Source organism: Zootoca vivipara, chromosome 10, assembly GCF_965207765.1.
Source record: "Zootoca vivipara chromosome 10, rZooViv2.hap1.1, whole genome shotgun sequence".
NCBI lineage: Eukaryota > Metazoa > Chordata > Lepidosauria > Squamata > Lacertidae > Zootoca > Zootoca vivipara.
In genome coordinates this window covers 20,369,049-20,386,568 of record NC_142593.1, presented here as the reverse complement: position 1 = coordinate 20,386,568, position 17,520 = coordinate 20,369,049, and the positions used below count along the sequence as shown (strand labels likewise).

At 43.3% G+C, this 17,520-nt stretch overlaps 1 protein-coding gene across 4 annotated transcripts in view; it reads right to left on the bottom strand.

Annotated features, from left to right (window-relative positions):
• Positions 1-4,513, bottom strand: part of EPB41L4A (erythrocyte membrane protein band 4.1 like 4A) — a 103,691-nt gene extending 99,178 nt beyond the window's left edge. The window contains exons 1-2 of one of the 4 annotated variants that reach the window (XM_035100315.3): positions 3,694-4,513; positions 2,819-3,103 (exon numbers count right to left, since the gene is read on the bottom strand). In XM_035100315.3, coding sequence (XP_034956206.1) covers positions 2,819-2,917 — 99 coding nt within the window. In that variant the 5' untranslated portion in view covers positions 2,918-3,103; positions 3,694-4,513. Of the gene's footprint in view, positions 1-2,818; positions 3,460-3,533; positions 3,607-3,693 lie in introns of those variants that run through there. The other 3 variants (XM_088653113.1, XM_088653115.1, XM_088653112.1) reach the window with 3 other exon arrangements.
• Between the last annotated feature and the right edge of the window lie 13,007 nt (positions 4,514-17,520).

Below are 17,520 nucleotides of genomic sequence, written 5' to 3'. Positions count from 1 at the left end.
ACATGGTGCTTACCATTTAAATGGTACATTTGTATGCAGCCTAAAAATGATCAGAGCCATAGCTGCCAAGTTTTCCCTTTTCTCGCGAGGAAGCCTATTCAGCATAATGGAATTTCCCTTAAAAAAAGGGAGAACTTGGCAGCTATGATCAGAGCCACTAACAGATCTACTTTAACTTTGCATGCTTGCCTTGTCTTTGCCCAGTCTGCAAATTACTGAACCTATCCCAGTTCCTCACAGCGTCCAGAAATCCCTTAGGCAGCTTCAACAACATATTTTTATTGCATTTGGGCTCATGTTCACTCTTCCCAGTTCCCTCTCCCTGTGATACTCAAATATTTCAGTAAGTAACTTTTGTGTAAATCATGTTCTCACACTTCCCTTGCACAGCATCCAGGCCTCTTTTAGATCCTTTCCCCACAGTGGCCCTGCTAGTGCTAGCCTGGAGCACTGATTCAAAGAACCACTGGTTTCATATTAACAAAAGGCCAACAGGTGAACTGGCTAACAGGTGAACTGTCTACATAACACAATACAAATAAAGTCTATATCCCCAAGAAAGAATTAACTCTAACTAGTAAGAGTTGTGAAAATTGCATCCATTGTAGTATTGTGACATTAACAAACGTGTTACACCTGTTTAGAATAAATTGCTTCTATCATGAACCACTTGAATTTTTACAAATATGAAGTTCAGACAAAACTGCAAGTGCTTGTAAAACAACAACATCCCTATAATTTTAACAACCAATTTGTAAACTATTTGCAATGTATGCAAGGTTGATAACAACCTTTAACTTGCCATGATTCTCCCCTGCTCCCCAGATTATGCTGCAAGGATACTATGCTGCCGGGATGGTGCCTCTATTTCAGTATGACATATTCTCTAGACTTTAACCACCAGGAATGCATTAAAATAAATCACTACATTGTTTTATACTTTTCTAATGTAAATCTGCTGAACTAGAACTCATTACTAGATAGATAGATAGATAGATAGATAGATAGATAGATAGATAGATAGATAGATAGATTAGACAGATATGCCACCATTTTCAAAATGCAAAGAAATGCAAGCCTAGTTCCACTCAAAACTTCATTTTTTAATATCTGTATGAGCCACTTATTTAACACATATTGGCCATATTTGCATATTAAAGTTTGCACTTAAATAATCTTAGATGCACCTCTAAAAACAATGCATAAAGCGACACTTAGGTGTACAACTAAGATTCCTACATTAAAGTCACAGGATCACCAAATACAAATGAATCTAGCATCTCTTAGCATAAAAAGCTAAGCATTGTGTACATAAGTCTCACTGAAATTAGTGAGACCAAATTCCTAATACATCGTTCTTCTTGCACTTAACTGAATGCCAAAATTTTCCAACTGCCACAGACAGCTTCAGTTTCAAGCAGTTTTATACTCAAAGATACCTGCGTTTTACAAACTTGTGTACAAACAAGTCAAACTGAATTTTTGTTAAAGGGCTATTTCTTACAGTAAGTCGCCTGTAGATGAACAACTTCACTATTATAAACATGTAGCCCTTTCTTTAGTTCTAACTGTAGCATATGCACAGTAAACAAGGCGTATAATAATATATTGTTGACCCACTAAAAGAGCCAATAGAATACAGTACAGCCATATATACTTAGAATTCCTAGACAATCGCCTTCTCTTTCCCTCTAGAAACATTCACATAAAATTATTCCCTGTCAGGAGAGAAGATTCATTACTAGTGAAACATGGCCTATCAGCATTCAGTTCTATAAAACAGAATGTACAATATTTGAATGACTTAAGAAAAACTATTTTAAAAAACCACAAGAAAAAGATTTGCATGTCTTCCTCCACAAGCAGAAATACTGACCAAATCCCACAGAGACTGTATTAGAACAAGACCCACAAATGCCTGTTTAGAGAACTGGTTCCTGTAGTTCTTGTGCTAATAACCACCTAAAAGCTGAGTTATAAGCGTTTTAGTAGGCAAGTAAATATCAGTAAATTCAATAAATAAATAAATAAATCCAAAGTTAAAGCATTTTTACAGCCATCTATTTCAACAGGAGCATGGAGCACATAGCAATATAATTAAGGTTCTTCTTGAAATCACTAAGAATTAAAATGTGCTTAAAAGGGGCTGGTGAGTAACAGACTCCTCAGCAGGTGCAGACTAGCACTCTCACCTTTTGAAAAGCACACTTCTTATGCAAGCTTCAAGTATAATTTTATTAGGCAAACCATGAAAATATATTTGCTGATCCTGTGTATATTTCAAAGTGCCTGATTTCCAGTGTAAGACCTTTGGTTGCTAAGCACCCTTGCAACTCCTGAAAATCAGAGCGCAAAGCAAATTACATAAAGCAAAGAAGTTATCCAGGAAAACATTTTCAAAAGATCTCACCCCGTTAGTATATAAACCTCTGTGACAAAGTTACCAAAGTGTTATTTCTCCTTTTATTAAATTCTATAATATTACATCACATAACATACTTCATACACACCACCCAAGTCACCGGTCGACACTTAAAATCTTGTTGTTCACCTTCAAGACTTCTAAGTTCCTCTTGGTTTTTTACTCTTTCAACTTCATCTTGGGTAATGGAATGTGGTGCAAAGTTAAATGCCACTTGACATGTCCATTTCCTGGTGATTAGAAGTGAGCCTGTTTTGATAGGCACTCTCTCAGAACAGTATGTTTCCATGTAGATTTGCCCCTTATTGCTCAACTCCAGACAAAGCATTTCAAGCACTACTGCCAAGCGTCTGGGAAACCCCAATGAAAACAGAGCAGGAGGCAGGCACTGCTTACCTTTATCCCCTGCTGCTGGGTGGTTAAGGTCAACTTGGATTCATCCAGAAGCAGAACTTCACAATAAAATTCCTCCGGGACGGCGCAGAAGCAGCCCATGGCGTTCTCCGTGCTTTGATGTCAGAGGGCAAATGCGAGCAAGAGATGAAGGCAAGGGGGGGGAATTAACTCAGCGCCAGCGAACAATACATGACATGGCTCAGCAACCCTGAAGAGAGCAGGTTTTTCTATGGCTTTGTCAAGTTGGGGAGCCTCCAGCTTCACATATGGCGAGGGAGCTAAAGGCTAGAGGAGGGGGGAGAGAAAAGAATCCTGTTGAGACATCCCACACAAAAAAAGGCAAAGTTCTTCTTGCATGTGGAGGGGGTTGCTAGGCAGCAGAGAGCGAAATTCAGGAATTAAAAGTTCCCACAGGTTAAAGTTTGCAGTCCAAGCACCTCTCAGTCCCCGTAGGCTTCTTTGTTCGCGGTTCAGCCATGATACACCACTGACCTTTGGAGCACAGGAGCCCTGTGGGTAAAAGTAGCCCTGCTGTGGGCACCCCAACCCGGATCAGGGGAAACACGACCTCCCTCAAGGCGCCTATGCGCCAAGCAGCCCTTCAGCCACACTGCTTGCAGCCTCGAGAACTTAAGAAAATGACATGTGCCCGGGCGCGCGCTCCTCCTCCTCCTCCTCCTCCTCCTCCTCCTCCTCCTCCTCTGTCTCTACATACCGGCTGCCTTAGCGCGGCTCGCAGCCCGAGCCATGTTCCTGGGGCGAAAGCTTGAGTAGCCACGCGTCCCACCTCCCCGGCTTCGGGGCTGCTCCTTTGTGTAAAGCGCTACAAATAGATAACACACCCCTCCCTCCCGCACGCGCGCACCCCGCGTTACCTGCAGCGGGCCAAGAAGAAGCGGCAGCGGGCAGCTCCTCCTTGACAGGGCGTGGGGAGAGCGAGGCGCCGGACTGGGCGCAGAGCTGCCCGGGGAGCAGTAGCAGCAGCGGCAGCCTCCGCGCGCTTTCCAGTCAGCTTCCCAGTCTCTCTCAAGTGCTTCTCCCGTGGAAAGGAAGCTCCGGGGCCGGGCGCTCTCGGTGTCTGACGCGGCCACCTGAAAGAGACCTCAGCGGCCGGGGGGGGGGGGCTTTTTTATTTGGCTTCTTCTCCTCCTCCCCTTCAGCGCCCGCCCCACTCCGCCCGCCAAAGTTGGGGCTTGGAGAGCGACGCTGGCGGCCGAGCGCGACGGAAGCGCCACCTGCCTCGCTCCGGCTCGCCCCTCAGGAGAAGCCGAGCGCTGCTGCCTCGCCGCCCGGCCCTCCTCTCTCTGGCTTGGACGAAGCTCCGCTCCCCCGCCGACGGGCCAACCTTGCCGGGCCCAGGAGGGCGGGAGGCGGGGCAAGCGAGCGCGGCAGCAGCGGCGGCGGCTGTTCGCTCCAGGACCTGACAGGGCTGCCGTGCGCGCGCTATCCCCGGGGCAGGCAGGCGGGCAGGTCGGGGTCGCCCGTGAGCCGAGCCTGCTCGGTCTGAGCTGCTGCACTTGCAGCGTCTTCTGCTCCTGCTTCTTCTCCTCGGGGTGGCTCAGCTGCTCGGCACCTCGGCGGTGTCAGTTTCCAGGTCGGCTGCCCAGCCGGCGTTGTTTCGCTTCCCTTTCCCTCCGCCCTTCTGCTCCTGCCAACCTTTCACCTTCCTTGCCGGCAGCAGCGCCAGCTGAGGAGGAGGCGGCGAGGCTGCTCTGGAACAGCAGTGGCCCCTGCTGGGCGATTCGGGGGAACTGGACTCCGGCGCTGGGACTGTTGCTGTACAACCATTAAACCACAAGGCAAGAATTGCTGGTTCCCAGGGGCAGGGTAGACCCCGGAAGTCTCGGGGCTCCATGAAAACCCACCAGTTTATTATAGAATAAGCTTTTGTGGATGCATCACACAATACATTTGTCAAGTCTTTTAAGGTGCCACAAGAGTCTTGGGTTATTTTTTCCAGCTGCTCCTTTGGAGCATCTCATCGAGGGTTGCTTTAAGGGACAGAGGCAGCATTTGGTGGTGACCCTTGTTCTTGATGAATTGCGAGTTTGAAACCGTTCTTGGAAATTTACCACCAGAAGCACTGTAAAAAAAAAAAAGGCAGAGCAATAACATTTGCCACTTACATGACATTTTGAGGATGGAACTGAAGTTAGGTTCAAATGGGCACAATACCCTGGGAGTTTCTCCTGTCCTGCACTGCTCCATTGAAATGAATGGTCCCCCTTTAAGTCCCATTGATTTCCATGGGAAGTTTAAGCACAATTGGTTTCAATAGGAGAAATATAACTCCATAGGGATTTCTTCAAGGGTTGCCGGTGTGGTTCCTGTGAGCATCCTGTTGCCCACAGAGGGCTTTCCTGGTTCGCATCCCACTGAAATTAAACTTGGAAAAAAGCCCATAGAATCGATGGCAGTATGTGCTTGGTTATGGGGGGTTGTGTGTTGCCACTGACAGTTGCTCCAGTTTCTAAAATGTGCCCAGACCTAAAAAGGTTGACAAATTTCTCTCTTAGGAGCTTTAAAACATCTGTTTTGAAAGAAATATATTTTCATAATTTGGATATCACCTGATTATTGTACTTTGAGAATCATGCACTCAGACTTCTTGCAAGGTATTGCACCTTCTATACATTTGAAAGTGCATTAGTTCCCAAACATGAATATTAACTTGGCCAATAGCCAGTTCTTTTCATCTTTATTACATGACACTAGTTATATTCTCTGACATGCTTTAACTGCTGAAAACATCTCTTTATTAGAGATGCCCTCTCAAGTACAGTGATCTCAGCCATACTCCTTAAACAATTTCCAGGCTTTTAAATGTGTATATTTTATTGCTTGCTGCTACTCAAAAGATTTTTGAACATTGCTTTTAAATGTTTGGTATATGAGGGGATTAATACACTCCACAAATAACATGAAATTAAATATATATTCCTTTTGGTGTTTTGCAGTGTGGGTGGGAGAACATTTCCATGTGATGCTGAGCATTGCACAATACCCCTTTTCTCTTCTTGACACTGAATTTACTGCAAGTTACAAATCTGTTCATTTTTTTAGAATTTAGATAAATCATATGTTAGCTGAGGAGACTCTTGAGAGTCCCATGGACTGCAAGAAGATCAAACCTATCAATTCTGAAGGAAACCTGCTCACTGGAAGGACAGATTGTGAAGCTGAGGCTCCAATACTTTGGCCACCTCATGAGAAGAGAAGACTCCCTGGAAAAGACCCTGATGTTGGGAAAGATTGAGGACACAAGGAGAAGGAGTCGACAGAGGACAAGATGGTTGGACAGTGTTCTCGAAGCTACCAACATGAGTTTGACTAAACTGTGGGAGGCAGTGGAAGACAGGAGTGCCTGGCGTGCTCTGGTCCATGGGGTCACGAAGAGTCAGACACGGCTAAACAGCTAAACAACAACAACAACATGTTAGCTGACTTTAGCACCAGTAAGGAAGAAGGGAGAGTGATTATTGTGTTCTTATTTATGATGTGACTTACAATCTCTTTATTGGTGTAATTGTTCTGGGACTAACGCTCCACGTCATCCTTTCCAGGGTGCTGGCATCCACTACAAAGGAGATGGCAACTTGTGGAAAACATATTCTCTACCATGATTTCACTTAGCAGGATCATCAGCCAGGAAAGAAATAGGAGTGTCTTGACATGAAATGTGTAATAGCGAATGATATGGAGAGAAGTAATACATTGCTGCTATATGTGGTGTAGCAGCGGAGGCAGCAAGGTGTATGTATTGCACATATGTGAGAATTACTGGCAGGATAGATCACTGACAGAAGGTCAACATGCAGAACTGTCCTATGTCATTGCTATTTGGACTCATAGAAGCTACTGTATCGTGCGCCTAGAAAATAAGGTAAGTTAATCTTCTTAAAATCTATGAAGACAATGCAACTGGGGAACAATGGAGTTCATTCTTCACGCATGGGAAATGGATTCCATTGTTTCAGTGTCTTATTTTAAGAAGCAGAGTACAGGCTTCTGCATTTAGAAGCTGCAGAACGTAAATGCACAGCATGCAGTTCCATAAGCACAACTACTGTAGGTAGTGAATAGAACTCTAGAGCCATGGCTGACACATGGCTAATGAACCAAATATGCACAATAGTGCTGTTCTGCATCAGCGTGTCATCACCTGTCCATATATAATGTTGCCTTGTGCAGCTGCTCCCAAGACATTTGCATTTCTTGATGGGAGTGTTTGTGTAGAATATGCACTGTAGATGGTACCTAACAGGCCACTGAGAGGTTACTGCCTCACCTTACCCCCAAGGAGAAAAGGAAATAGGTAAATGAACATGCATTGCTTCAGCACACTGCTTTTACAATAAACATCCTTCTCTGAGTGCACCAAAAGGAATGTAAAAGCTTGCTTCTACTTGAAGACAGTCAGCAATCAGTCTGTAACATTTTTGGATGCATAAAATAGACACAAACCAAAATAAACTTTAGAATTCTTGATCAGCTTGGTGACAAGTGATTAACAACTTTTAAAAAAAATACCAAAAAAATTCTAGCAAAGCATTCATAGGTTAAGGCACCTTGAAATATTTTTTGGAAATATCCTACAATACTTTATGAATCCAACATGGACATTGCCCGTCATATTTTTGTCTGCCTGAAATTTTATCATGGGAATGCTGAGAAGTTTTCCTCTGCATGGTACAAGCCCTGCCGTGTCAGAGAAAAGGTAACCATCAGATTGACCATGCTAGCAGAGGTTGCTGCAACTCTGCTGGCTTCTGCCACTGGATCAGCACAATGTCACATCGCGTTGAAGGACAATGTTAAATCTGTTCCAGGAACAGGGCACAGTCACGTAAGAGACTAATTCTATATGTTTAAATAATTTTACAAAGGTAAAATAATTCAACTTTAAAGATGTTTTTTAACAAAGTAAAGGAAGATACAGCAATAGCAAGAAAAAGCTGGATTTTAAGGCAAACAAATGAGAGAAGAGGCACAGACCACCAATACAGTCACCAGAATACAAAGTCCTAACAGTGTTTAGTTTCCAGTTGTTTGAAGTCTAACTCAAAACTAGGCAGAAACCAATAGATTTGAGCATTTTTATTGAATTGGTTAATTTAATCTTGTTGCTAGACAAGCCAGTGTGGTGTAGTGGTTAAGAGCGGTAGACTCGTAATCTGGTGAACCAGGTTCGCTTCCCCGCTCCTTCACATGCAGCTGCTGGGTGACCTTGGGCTAGTCACACTTCTCTGAAGTCTCTCAGCCCCACCCACCTCACAGGGTGTTTGTTGTGGTGGAGGAGGGAAAAGGAGATTGTTAGCCGCTTTGAGACTCCTTCGGGTAGTGATAGGAGCGGGATATCAAATCCAAACTCTTCTTCTTCTTCTTTCCAATTTCTAAGGCTTTCCAATCTTTCAGTTATATATTATGTTTTAGACAATATTTGCAATGCTAACAGCCAAATATTAACATTTAAAAAATATTGTTTAACATACAGCTGTAAGGTTGTTGTTGTTGTTTTGTAAAGCACCAATTTCCATTTTTATTCCTACTACTAATATGTATTATGTCCCTAAGGTATTATTATTATAATATCAGCAAATACCAGCCGAGAACAAGTTATAGTGAATTGATTTCAAGCTGTAGAGTTCTTCCAGCCAGAAAACATCTTGATTAGCCAATAAGGTGTTGCAAAGCCTTCAGGTATTCTTCTTAAATGTGTTCATTACTTGTCATTTTCACATATTCATAATAATTCCAATATGGCCCATCACATGTGTGTGCGTGTATGAAAGTTTAGCCGCAGGTGAAACATTGCAATGAATACTTTATACTGTGTGTTCAGTTTATGAACACATTCTAACAGAATGCCAGAAGCACATAGCTAAAATGCCATTTCATTTTATGACTTTTCAATTTATACATACCGTATCCAGTTATGAAACAGTTAGTGGAATGAGCTTTATATTATATTGTATATATAGGTTTTGCATTAAAGCCCCAGGGACTTCCATTCTGTAACCCTTGTAATTATTTAAATCTAAATATAACTGCAAATAATTCTCAGTGCTGACATGTTTTTATTTCATTACTTCCATCTGAAAATATGCTATTAAGCGACAAAGTTGTGATGCAGATACATAAAATCTGGGGAATTTTTTGGGGGGATTTATTAGCCCCACCATTTGCCACAAAACTTACTTCATTTTAAATGAGTCAAGAGTATGCAAATTTTCCCATAAAGTGTTTCAGCGGCAGTTGTTCAACTGATTAATTGTTTTGCTAGCAAGGAATAACTGAAAAACCACAACTCAAAGGTGGGGTTTGAGAAGTTACATTGCAAAAGCTGGATGGATTTGTAGCATGCCCAATTTGCTCAAAAGGGGTGGGTGGGGCTGGATTCAGAGGGACTTGTGTGCAAGTGTCCATTGGATTGCAACCATGATCTTCAAAAATGCTATCATTTCGTATTTGAGATCATTTTGTAATTTACAGGTAGTGAAAGCAGGAAATTACAGTATGTGACATTCATGTTTCTGATTTTAACTATTCTTTTAGGACACAAAGCATGGTATAGATAAGACGCATGCAACCCTCCAAGCCTCTCTATCTGGTCTTGACTCCCCATTTCACCCTCTCTCCCCAGGCCAACACCCCTCACTTGCCCTGCTTCAGAACCTCCTTGAATGTTTTTGCCCAGTTGGAATGCATCCTTGAACTCTTTTGCTTGGCAGGATAGAGCACTGAGAGAGGCGTGGGTGTGGGTGTGCAAAGGTAACATTTACATTTGTTGCTCTGCCAGCTTTTGCCACTGGCCCACTCATCGGATTTGAAAATAAGGGATCAGCAGCAGCCTCACCTGTCCCGGGGACAGTCTACGGTATATCTAACAATCCAGCATAGCAGCGGGAAATGGCGCTGGAATAAGGGAATTTCCTGCAAAAAAGGGAGGGTTGATAGCTATGGGCCCACTTCCCATAACTGATATGCAGACCCCAGAAGGGATTGTAGCCTTCAAGCTGGGCTATATACCTGCAGGCCAAATTTGGCTCGACACAGGTCTCAATTTGGCCTGCAAAGCCAACAACGGTGCCCATCTGCCTGATACCTGGCATCAAATGTGATGCCAGGTGTGGGTCAGGTAAGGATGTGGCTCAATCAGCTGTGCAATTGAGTTACTGAGAAAGCAGGGCTGAAGTCACTGCCTATCTCCTGATGTGCAGCGAGTACAAGCCTGCCGAATTGGTTGGGCAACGGAGTTTCCCATGAAGAGCTTGATTGCTCATTCAGTCCCTGTTTTGTTTTAAGATATCACTCAATGGAACCATTAGGAAATGTCTGGAATTTGAATAACAAGATATATATTTTTTTTCCCACACACACACATACACACTCTTCCACAAATTAACTGCAGACTTTTTGGTCTCCATAATGGCTGGTGGCTGTGAAAATGTATAATCCAATTTGTATTGCGATATGGCCCCACAAATGGCCAGCAAAACATAAAGCCTCAAATACAGGAACTTCACACCTGTCCTTCTGGGGAAGGTTTTTGAAAGCTCTACATGCCCTTAAAAGTATTCTGCCAATAAGTACATTTTTATTTACTGTTCTGCATACTTAGTCCTAGTCTTCGCGTTTACTTCAGGTAGCACATCAAAAGCCCTGAAGAATTAGAAGCCAGCCATGCCTGGATCACTGAGTAGTTATTTATTAACAAACAGAATGCAAGCAGTAAGAATCTATCTGTGCCTTAAAATATCACCAAACCAATCTTAGATTATTCGCTCAGCAGTAACACTTTCTTAGCTGATTTTTTGTGTGACAAGTGAAAATTAGTTATGAAGTGATAGTGATCCGGTGCTATCTGACTCATATTTCTCCGGAGTAAGCTACTACTTATCCACCCAAACAGCACTGCATATTGTAGACATTTCTGCTTCTCTTTTCTTTCTTTTTAAATGGATCTTTGTGTTGCTGCAACCCAAGGCTGGCTCTGTGAAATGCATGGGTAGGCAAACTAAGGCCCGGGGGCCAGATCTGGCCCAATCGCCTTCTAAATCCAGCCTGTGGACGGTCCGGGAATCAGCATGTTTTTACATGAGTAGAATGTGTCATTTGATTTAAAATGCATCTCTGGGTTATTTGTGGGGCATAGGAATTTGTTCTTTTATCTTCTTCTTCAAAATATAGCCTGGCCCCCCATAAGGTCTGAGGGACAGTGGACCGGCCCCCTGCTGAAAAAGTTTGCTGACCCCTAGTGAAATGTAACAGTGTTTTGCTCGTTGACTGGCTAAATTTTTGTGAGAGAGCCAGGAAAGATGGCTAGGTAGACATGCTTTATGTGCTGCAACAGACCTCCTGGTTTGTACAAAGAAGCTAAGAGTGTCAGAAACAACTTCTGGCTCTAAAGGTTTTAACAATTTGCAAAATACTCTGAAGCTTTGAAACCATTTCCTATTATACTGACTACAAATCACACTCACACCATGGGATAACCAGTCTCATATAACCAACATGCTTAAGTCTAATTAACACATGAAGGTATTAATAAGCTGTCCTGCTAGGCTTAGCTACGTCCACATCTCTTACTTTCGGAGGGAATCAAACCTATTGTTCCACTTTCAGCTACAAGCTCAGCAGGGGCGTAGGAAGATAGGGGCGGTGGGGGCGGGCCGCCCCGAGCGGTGCGATCCCAGGGGCACCATCACAGCTGCCCACCCCGCACCCAAAACACACGCCCTGCCCCAAAACGCACGCGAGGTGGCACCACACTTGTGGTGAAGGGCATAGCTGCCAAGTTTTCGCTTTTCTCGCGAGGAAGCCTATTCAGCATAAGGGAAAATCCCTGTAAAAAAGGGATAACTTGGCAGCTATGGTGAAGGGTGTGGGGCATGTCAGCGTGGGGCGTCACAATGCTGCAGAGCAGCGCCCTGCCCCCGGGGGGGGGGTGCCTCCGCTTTGACGCCCCGGGTGCCAAAGCGGCTAGCAACACCCCTGGTGCTCAGGTATAAGGAGGTCTGAGCTGGTTGCTCCAGTTCAGACTGCGCAGCTCTCACCAGCCACTCTTGAGTTCCAATAATTTAGGAGCTTTCACCACTGTAACTAAGCCAAGTTTTGCTGCCGTGCCTGTGCAACTTTTCCTGAATGCTGCATTGAAAAGCACATGAATCTGACCTTTAGGGAGTTTATAGATGCACCATTTTTAACTTACCAGATGTGCGGTATTTTTCTATGCTAGATGAACAGGGAAGTTTTGGAACTCACAATGGCAAATTTTAAAGGTTTAGCAACCTATATTTCGGCACTTTACTTTGCCACATATTTTGTGATTTTAAATCTCTGCTGGGTTCTCACACCAAACTCTGCCCAAAACTTGGATCTTGGCATCTAGCAATTCTCCTTTATATATACCTTATTTTTTCTTGAACCAACACACACAATGTCAAAAACAAAAAACAAAAAATCTCACCTTAGAAATTTCTTTACGTTATCATGCAAATCCAGCCAGGTGAAATAAAATAAACATCTCTGAAATAAACTCCCTGATACTATGTGTTCCATCTCTCGTGCAATCACTTATAAATAGGCTATTGAAATCAAACACTATCTCTTGCTCTTGAGCACTGCCTACTTGTCACATTGCCAGAATACATTGTACATCTGCAGATAAATGTTTATTTCCTCCCAGCATGGTGATTATGCCACACATCTTGGAGAACACATCATCTATGTTATTATGCCTAGGACTAATTACCTTTTCCACACAGCTGCTTTGGGGTACATAAACATTTAGCTGTCTGTGAGACAGTACAAAATTATCACATTTCATCTTTGCGGTGGAAACATTCAACAGAAAACCCTTTCAAAATGTGTCCAAAAGACAGCCAAAACAGATAAAGCACTCCTCTTGACAGTTCCTGGTGTTTCAGGGAAGGTATACAGTACAGTGGTACCTCTAGTTACGAACTTAATTCATTCTGGAGGTCTGTTCTTAACCTGAAACTGTTCTTAACTAGAGGCGTGCTTTCACTAATGGGGCCTCTTGCTGCCACTACACCAATTCTCATCCTGGGGCAAAGTTCTCAACTCGAGGTAACTCTTCCAGGTTAGCAGAGTTTGTAACCTGAGGCATTTGTAACCTGAGGCGTTTGTAACTCGAGGTACCACTGTAGTCTCAAGTAATGAAGAGCGTACCATTTCTGGAGGTGAGACTTCTGAAAGCCCTGGGATACATCTGGTATCAAGTGACGTAGCCTATGGAAATGACAGGCACAGACCCTCCCATCAACCTAGGACCTACCTATACAAGAGGGCACCTCACCCACACACCTGATCCCTCATCTGTCTGCTGTGGAACCTAAGCTTTATCAGAATGAAGTCTCACTGAGTTTTATGAGATTTGCTCCAAAATAACTATACATACAATTTCAACCTCTCTTGCACTGTTGGGTCCTAGGCACTCTGGCTAGGCTCCGGAGTTTGGGGGAGGTGTGAAGCCCTCACTTACTTACCTTCCCCCCGCCCCCCGGGGGCAGCCGGATCTCACCTTCAGAGGAGCGCAATGAGCTGCAAGTCCTTCACGCAGCAGACCAGAAGTCTTGCCCACACAGTTGCATATTGTTTATTATTTATAATATTTAAAAACTTTTTAAATAAGCCAAGTATTTGCAAAGCAGCATACATAAAAAAATAACTGCATGTTACATTAGGCACATCAGTTAGCCACTGTACACCTATGAGAAAGCTGCTCTGAATGTCACAAATACTAAGAGAAGGCAGATAGATTCTCAAGACGCTCTTAAAAGCCTGCCCTGAAGGGGACAGATGTAAGTAAATCAGAAGAGACTTTCATAACTGTGGGGCAGCCATCAATAAAACCCATCTCTCGTGCACAGCAATTCCCATAGTTCCCAGGGAAGAGGGACTGAAAATTGTAGCTCTGGGAGATAGCAGGAACAGCTGCGCACAGAGGGTCCACAGACCATAAATCTGCTGCGGTTATTATCATGGTTTTCTGGAACTTCCAAAAATCAGGGGCAGCATACCAGTGAATAGCAGTTGCTTGGAAGCAACAGTGAACGAGGACAATTGCTTTCATGCTATCGGTGGGATTCACAGAGGCATACGATTGGCCACTTTGGAAGCAGAATGCTGAGCCAGGTGGAAATTTTGTCTTATCCAGCAGAGCTCTCCCTAAGTGAGTCAGTTAAGCTATTTCAGTGGAAGAGGATTAAGTCATATTTTACAGTAGTTTCACTGATAGCAAATGTCTGCTAAGTGGCTTTATCATTCTATGATATCTGCTGACTTGACTTGTTTTCGTCTACTAATATTTTTGAATTGTGTATTTGTTTTGTATTTTGATGCTATTTTTTTAACTTTAGACAGCTGTAGATTTCCCTGAAATTTAAAGATGTTGTACAAACTGCACATCAGAGAACTCATGCTTTAAAAATAATAATAATACCTCTTTTATCTTGGTAGCTGTCTTTTTAAATAAGAGGTGGGAATGTTGGCTTGTTTTCAGTTGCTTCTGGCAGTGAATACTCCACTGACAGAATACCATGACTTCATTCTGATAGTTGGCTGGAATGGCCAGTTTTAAATCAATATGAAAATAATGCCTCTTTGTCTACTGGACAAAGTAGCTAGAAATATTACTCATCTGATGAGCTTTGTCTATCAGGATCTTGGGCATGTAGGAGCATAAGATTCAATAAACTCCGTGTGGAAGGAAATTATAATGAACTCATAATTTAATGGACAAGGAACAGCTGTCTGAGAAGCTAAAGACATTAAATGCCAGCTGTATATTGGCTGGAGAGCTATGTACATTTTTGTTGTGGGATACACATCAGCCTTTACAAAAATTAGGAACAACACATGATTCTATGACATTATCTAATATAATCTAATTGACAAAAACAAAAACTCAGCCATTTTATTTTCAGTCATGAGGTGCCATTACTGTATGTAAGATGTGAAATTCCAGAGGGTACTTTTAGAATGTTATTCATCTGACAAATTAAATGGAACCTGATACACTATATAAACATTCAAGATCTTGCATGTAAGTTTAGTAAAGAAAAGATTTTTAAGCAGAACACCTAATTCAAAGAGTCAGGAAGTTTTTAAAAGCATAATTGTAAAATCTGAGTGGTAATAAAATCAACATCATAATTCATTAAAAGGCTGGGCTAAATCAGATAGATTTAGCTACATACTTTAGCTTATTGGTAGCTTTAAACTAAATCCTGAGAAGGAGGGAGACAATATTACAGATGACAGGGGAACACCTGGCGGGTACATGGGATAATACAGGCATCCCCAGACTTCGGCCCTCCAGATGTTTTGGACTACAATTCCCATCTTCCCCGACCACTGGTCCTGTTAGCTAGGGATCATGGGAGTTGTAGGCCAAAACATCTGGAGGGCCGCAGTTTGGGGATGCCTGGAATAATAGATTCACTGATGCACAGGAAACTGAGGCGGTGCAACAGAAGCTGCTAAAGAGCAAGAAACTACCAGAAGGAAGCAGCTGGAGGGAATGACTCGTGGTTTCAGTTGTCTCTGTACTAATGCACAGAGCATGGGAAACAAGTGAGACTAATTTGAGCTCTTAATACAGGATGGCAAATATGAGATGCATGACTGGAATGTAGAATGTAGAGATAGTCTGTTCGAAAGGAATAGACCAAACAGGAAGGGAGGAGGAGCAGCATTATAAAGAAAGTGTAAACCCTACACAAATCTGGAGTGGAGTCCCTAGGATGGTTGGGTGGTATCTTGTATGCTTCCTTCTGGCAACTCCTGCCACCAAGCTGGTGCCAAATGTATTGCTCTGCTTTCCTTTGGACTACATCAGTGAGGCCGAGAGGGGGGGATATTATTGTCTAGACACCTAGGCCGAGAGGGGGGGAATATTGTTGTCTAGGCCTAGGACCTCCATACACACTACCTAGGCTTGTGACCCAGAAAGGTCACTTCAGTGCTGCTAATGTACCAAAACCACTGTGGGAGGCAGCACTTGCGAGTTACTTTTCTCTGCAGCCACAGCATATCTGGCGCCCTGGTGCCGTGGTGCAAAGATCCCTCCAGCGCCCCCCTGCCCCGTTTCCCAGCGTGGCTGTCTGGTGGGCACAGCATGCAGCGCAGCGCCCCCCCCCTGGCAGCCCGGCGCCCTGGCGCCCGGTGCCACCCAGCCTTGCCGTAGGGCCGGCCCTGGGTGCTGTGATTCTCCAGCGGTTTGCCTTCACCCCCTGAAGTGTGTCTCATTGTCTCTACAGACAGACAGATAGATGCCAACGACAAGGTGCAACAGTTTGCTTTTAATGCATGATTATAGGCCATTAGAAATAACACTAGATGTCACTCAAAACAGATCCCTATAAAAGTAAAATCTTGCTATACTTATTTACTCTTAAAACTGGAAAAAACGAAGCAACAGTTTTATATACATGTTGTGTGTACACATGGATTGTGTATACACATGGATTGTGCCAAGCTGTAGTCACTGGATATCATATGTAGATTGTATTATAATAAGTGCAATAAGTGCAAAAATAAAAATGAGATCACCTTATCTAGATGAACTGGTAATTTCCCAGGATGTCTCAGTCTAATTTTTCCTCCTTAAATGTAGATGAGTTATGAGTTACACCCAAGATTTCCAAGGCCTTAGAATTGTTCCCAAAGTTCTCTTGAAGGAATATTTATTGTCATTTCAAGTAAACTGTGTGCTGCACTACAAGAAGAACTATTTAATTGGTGTCAATAATTTATATTCTGTGACTTCCTAGACTGGTAGTAGTTAGAGGGCTTGTTTCATTAACGCAGTTAGTTTGATTTATGTAGATTACCAACTGTTATTTCCTTTGAAACTACTCATTATAGAATGACATTCCAGGATAATTTGAGAGTATTAATAATTTTATAAATGTTAGAGGCACATTTTTTTTAGCGCCATATATTCATACCTTCTCATTGCGATGGGGAATTTTTGACACACTTTGAAATCACTGCCAAATGTTAAGGTGAAATGTTCAATTGTGTTTAAAGCACCTTTTGCTTTGCTTTGCTTTTGCAAGGTCTTACTATGGTAAATTATTTTGGCCAGAATCCAAAGAACTCCTCCTGCACATGCTTGAAGTGTGTCACAAATACACAAGGACTTTACCAGTTTTTCTTCCTGCATCAGCCCTTGGTGCTGCATCTGATTACACTTCAAAGCATGTTGGGCTGCAGTGAGAAGAGGGTCTACTCTGCAATAAGAAAGGGTGTGTTTCTCTAGCCCAGCGATAAGGTAATCCGCAGCCTTGTTGTGATGAACTGTCTGGACACAGAGGAATGGTGGGAGGCACCAGCTGGGGAACACCCAAGAGAAGAAGGCTCAGAGTCCAGAGATTGGTGATGGGACAAGGGTGAGTGGTCAAAGGAAGAAGATGGACAAGACTTGGAGGAGGAGGTGTCGGAAGCTGGAGAGGTAACAGAGTTTAGTGAGAAGGGAGAGTCTGCAGCAGAGAGAAGTCCAGAAACAGAAGAGAAAGGAGGCCAAGAGGGAGAGATGAGTTGGGGTGGGGAAGAAGCGAGCGTTTCTCCCAATCCTTCTGCAACAAGCTTCCCCCGCTCCAGTCTGCCAGGACCAGGAGACACATGAAGCAGGAGGAGGAAATGCAGACATGCCAGTGCAGACTCAGATTGCT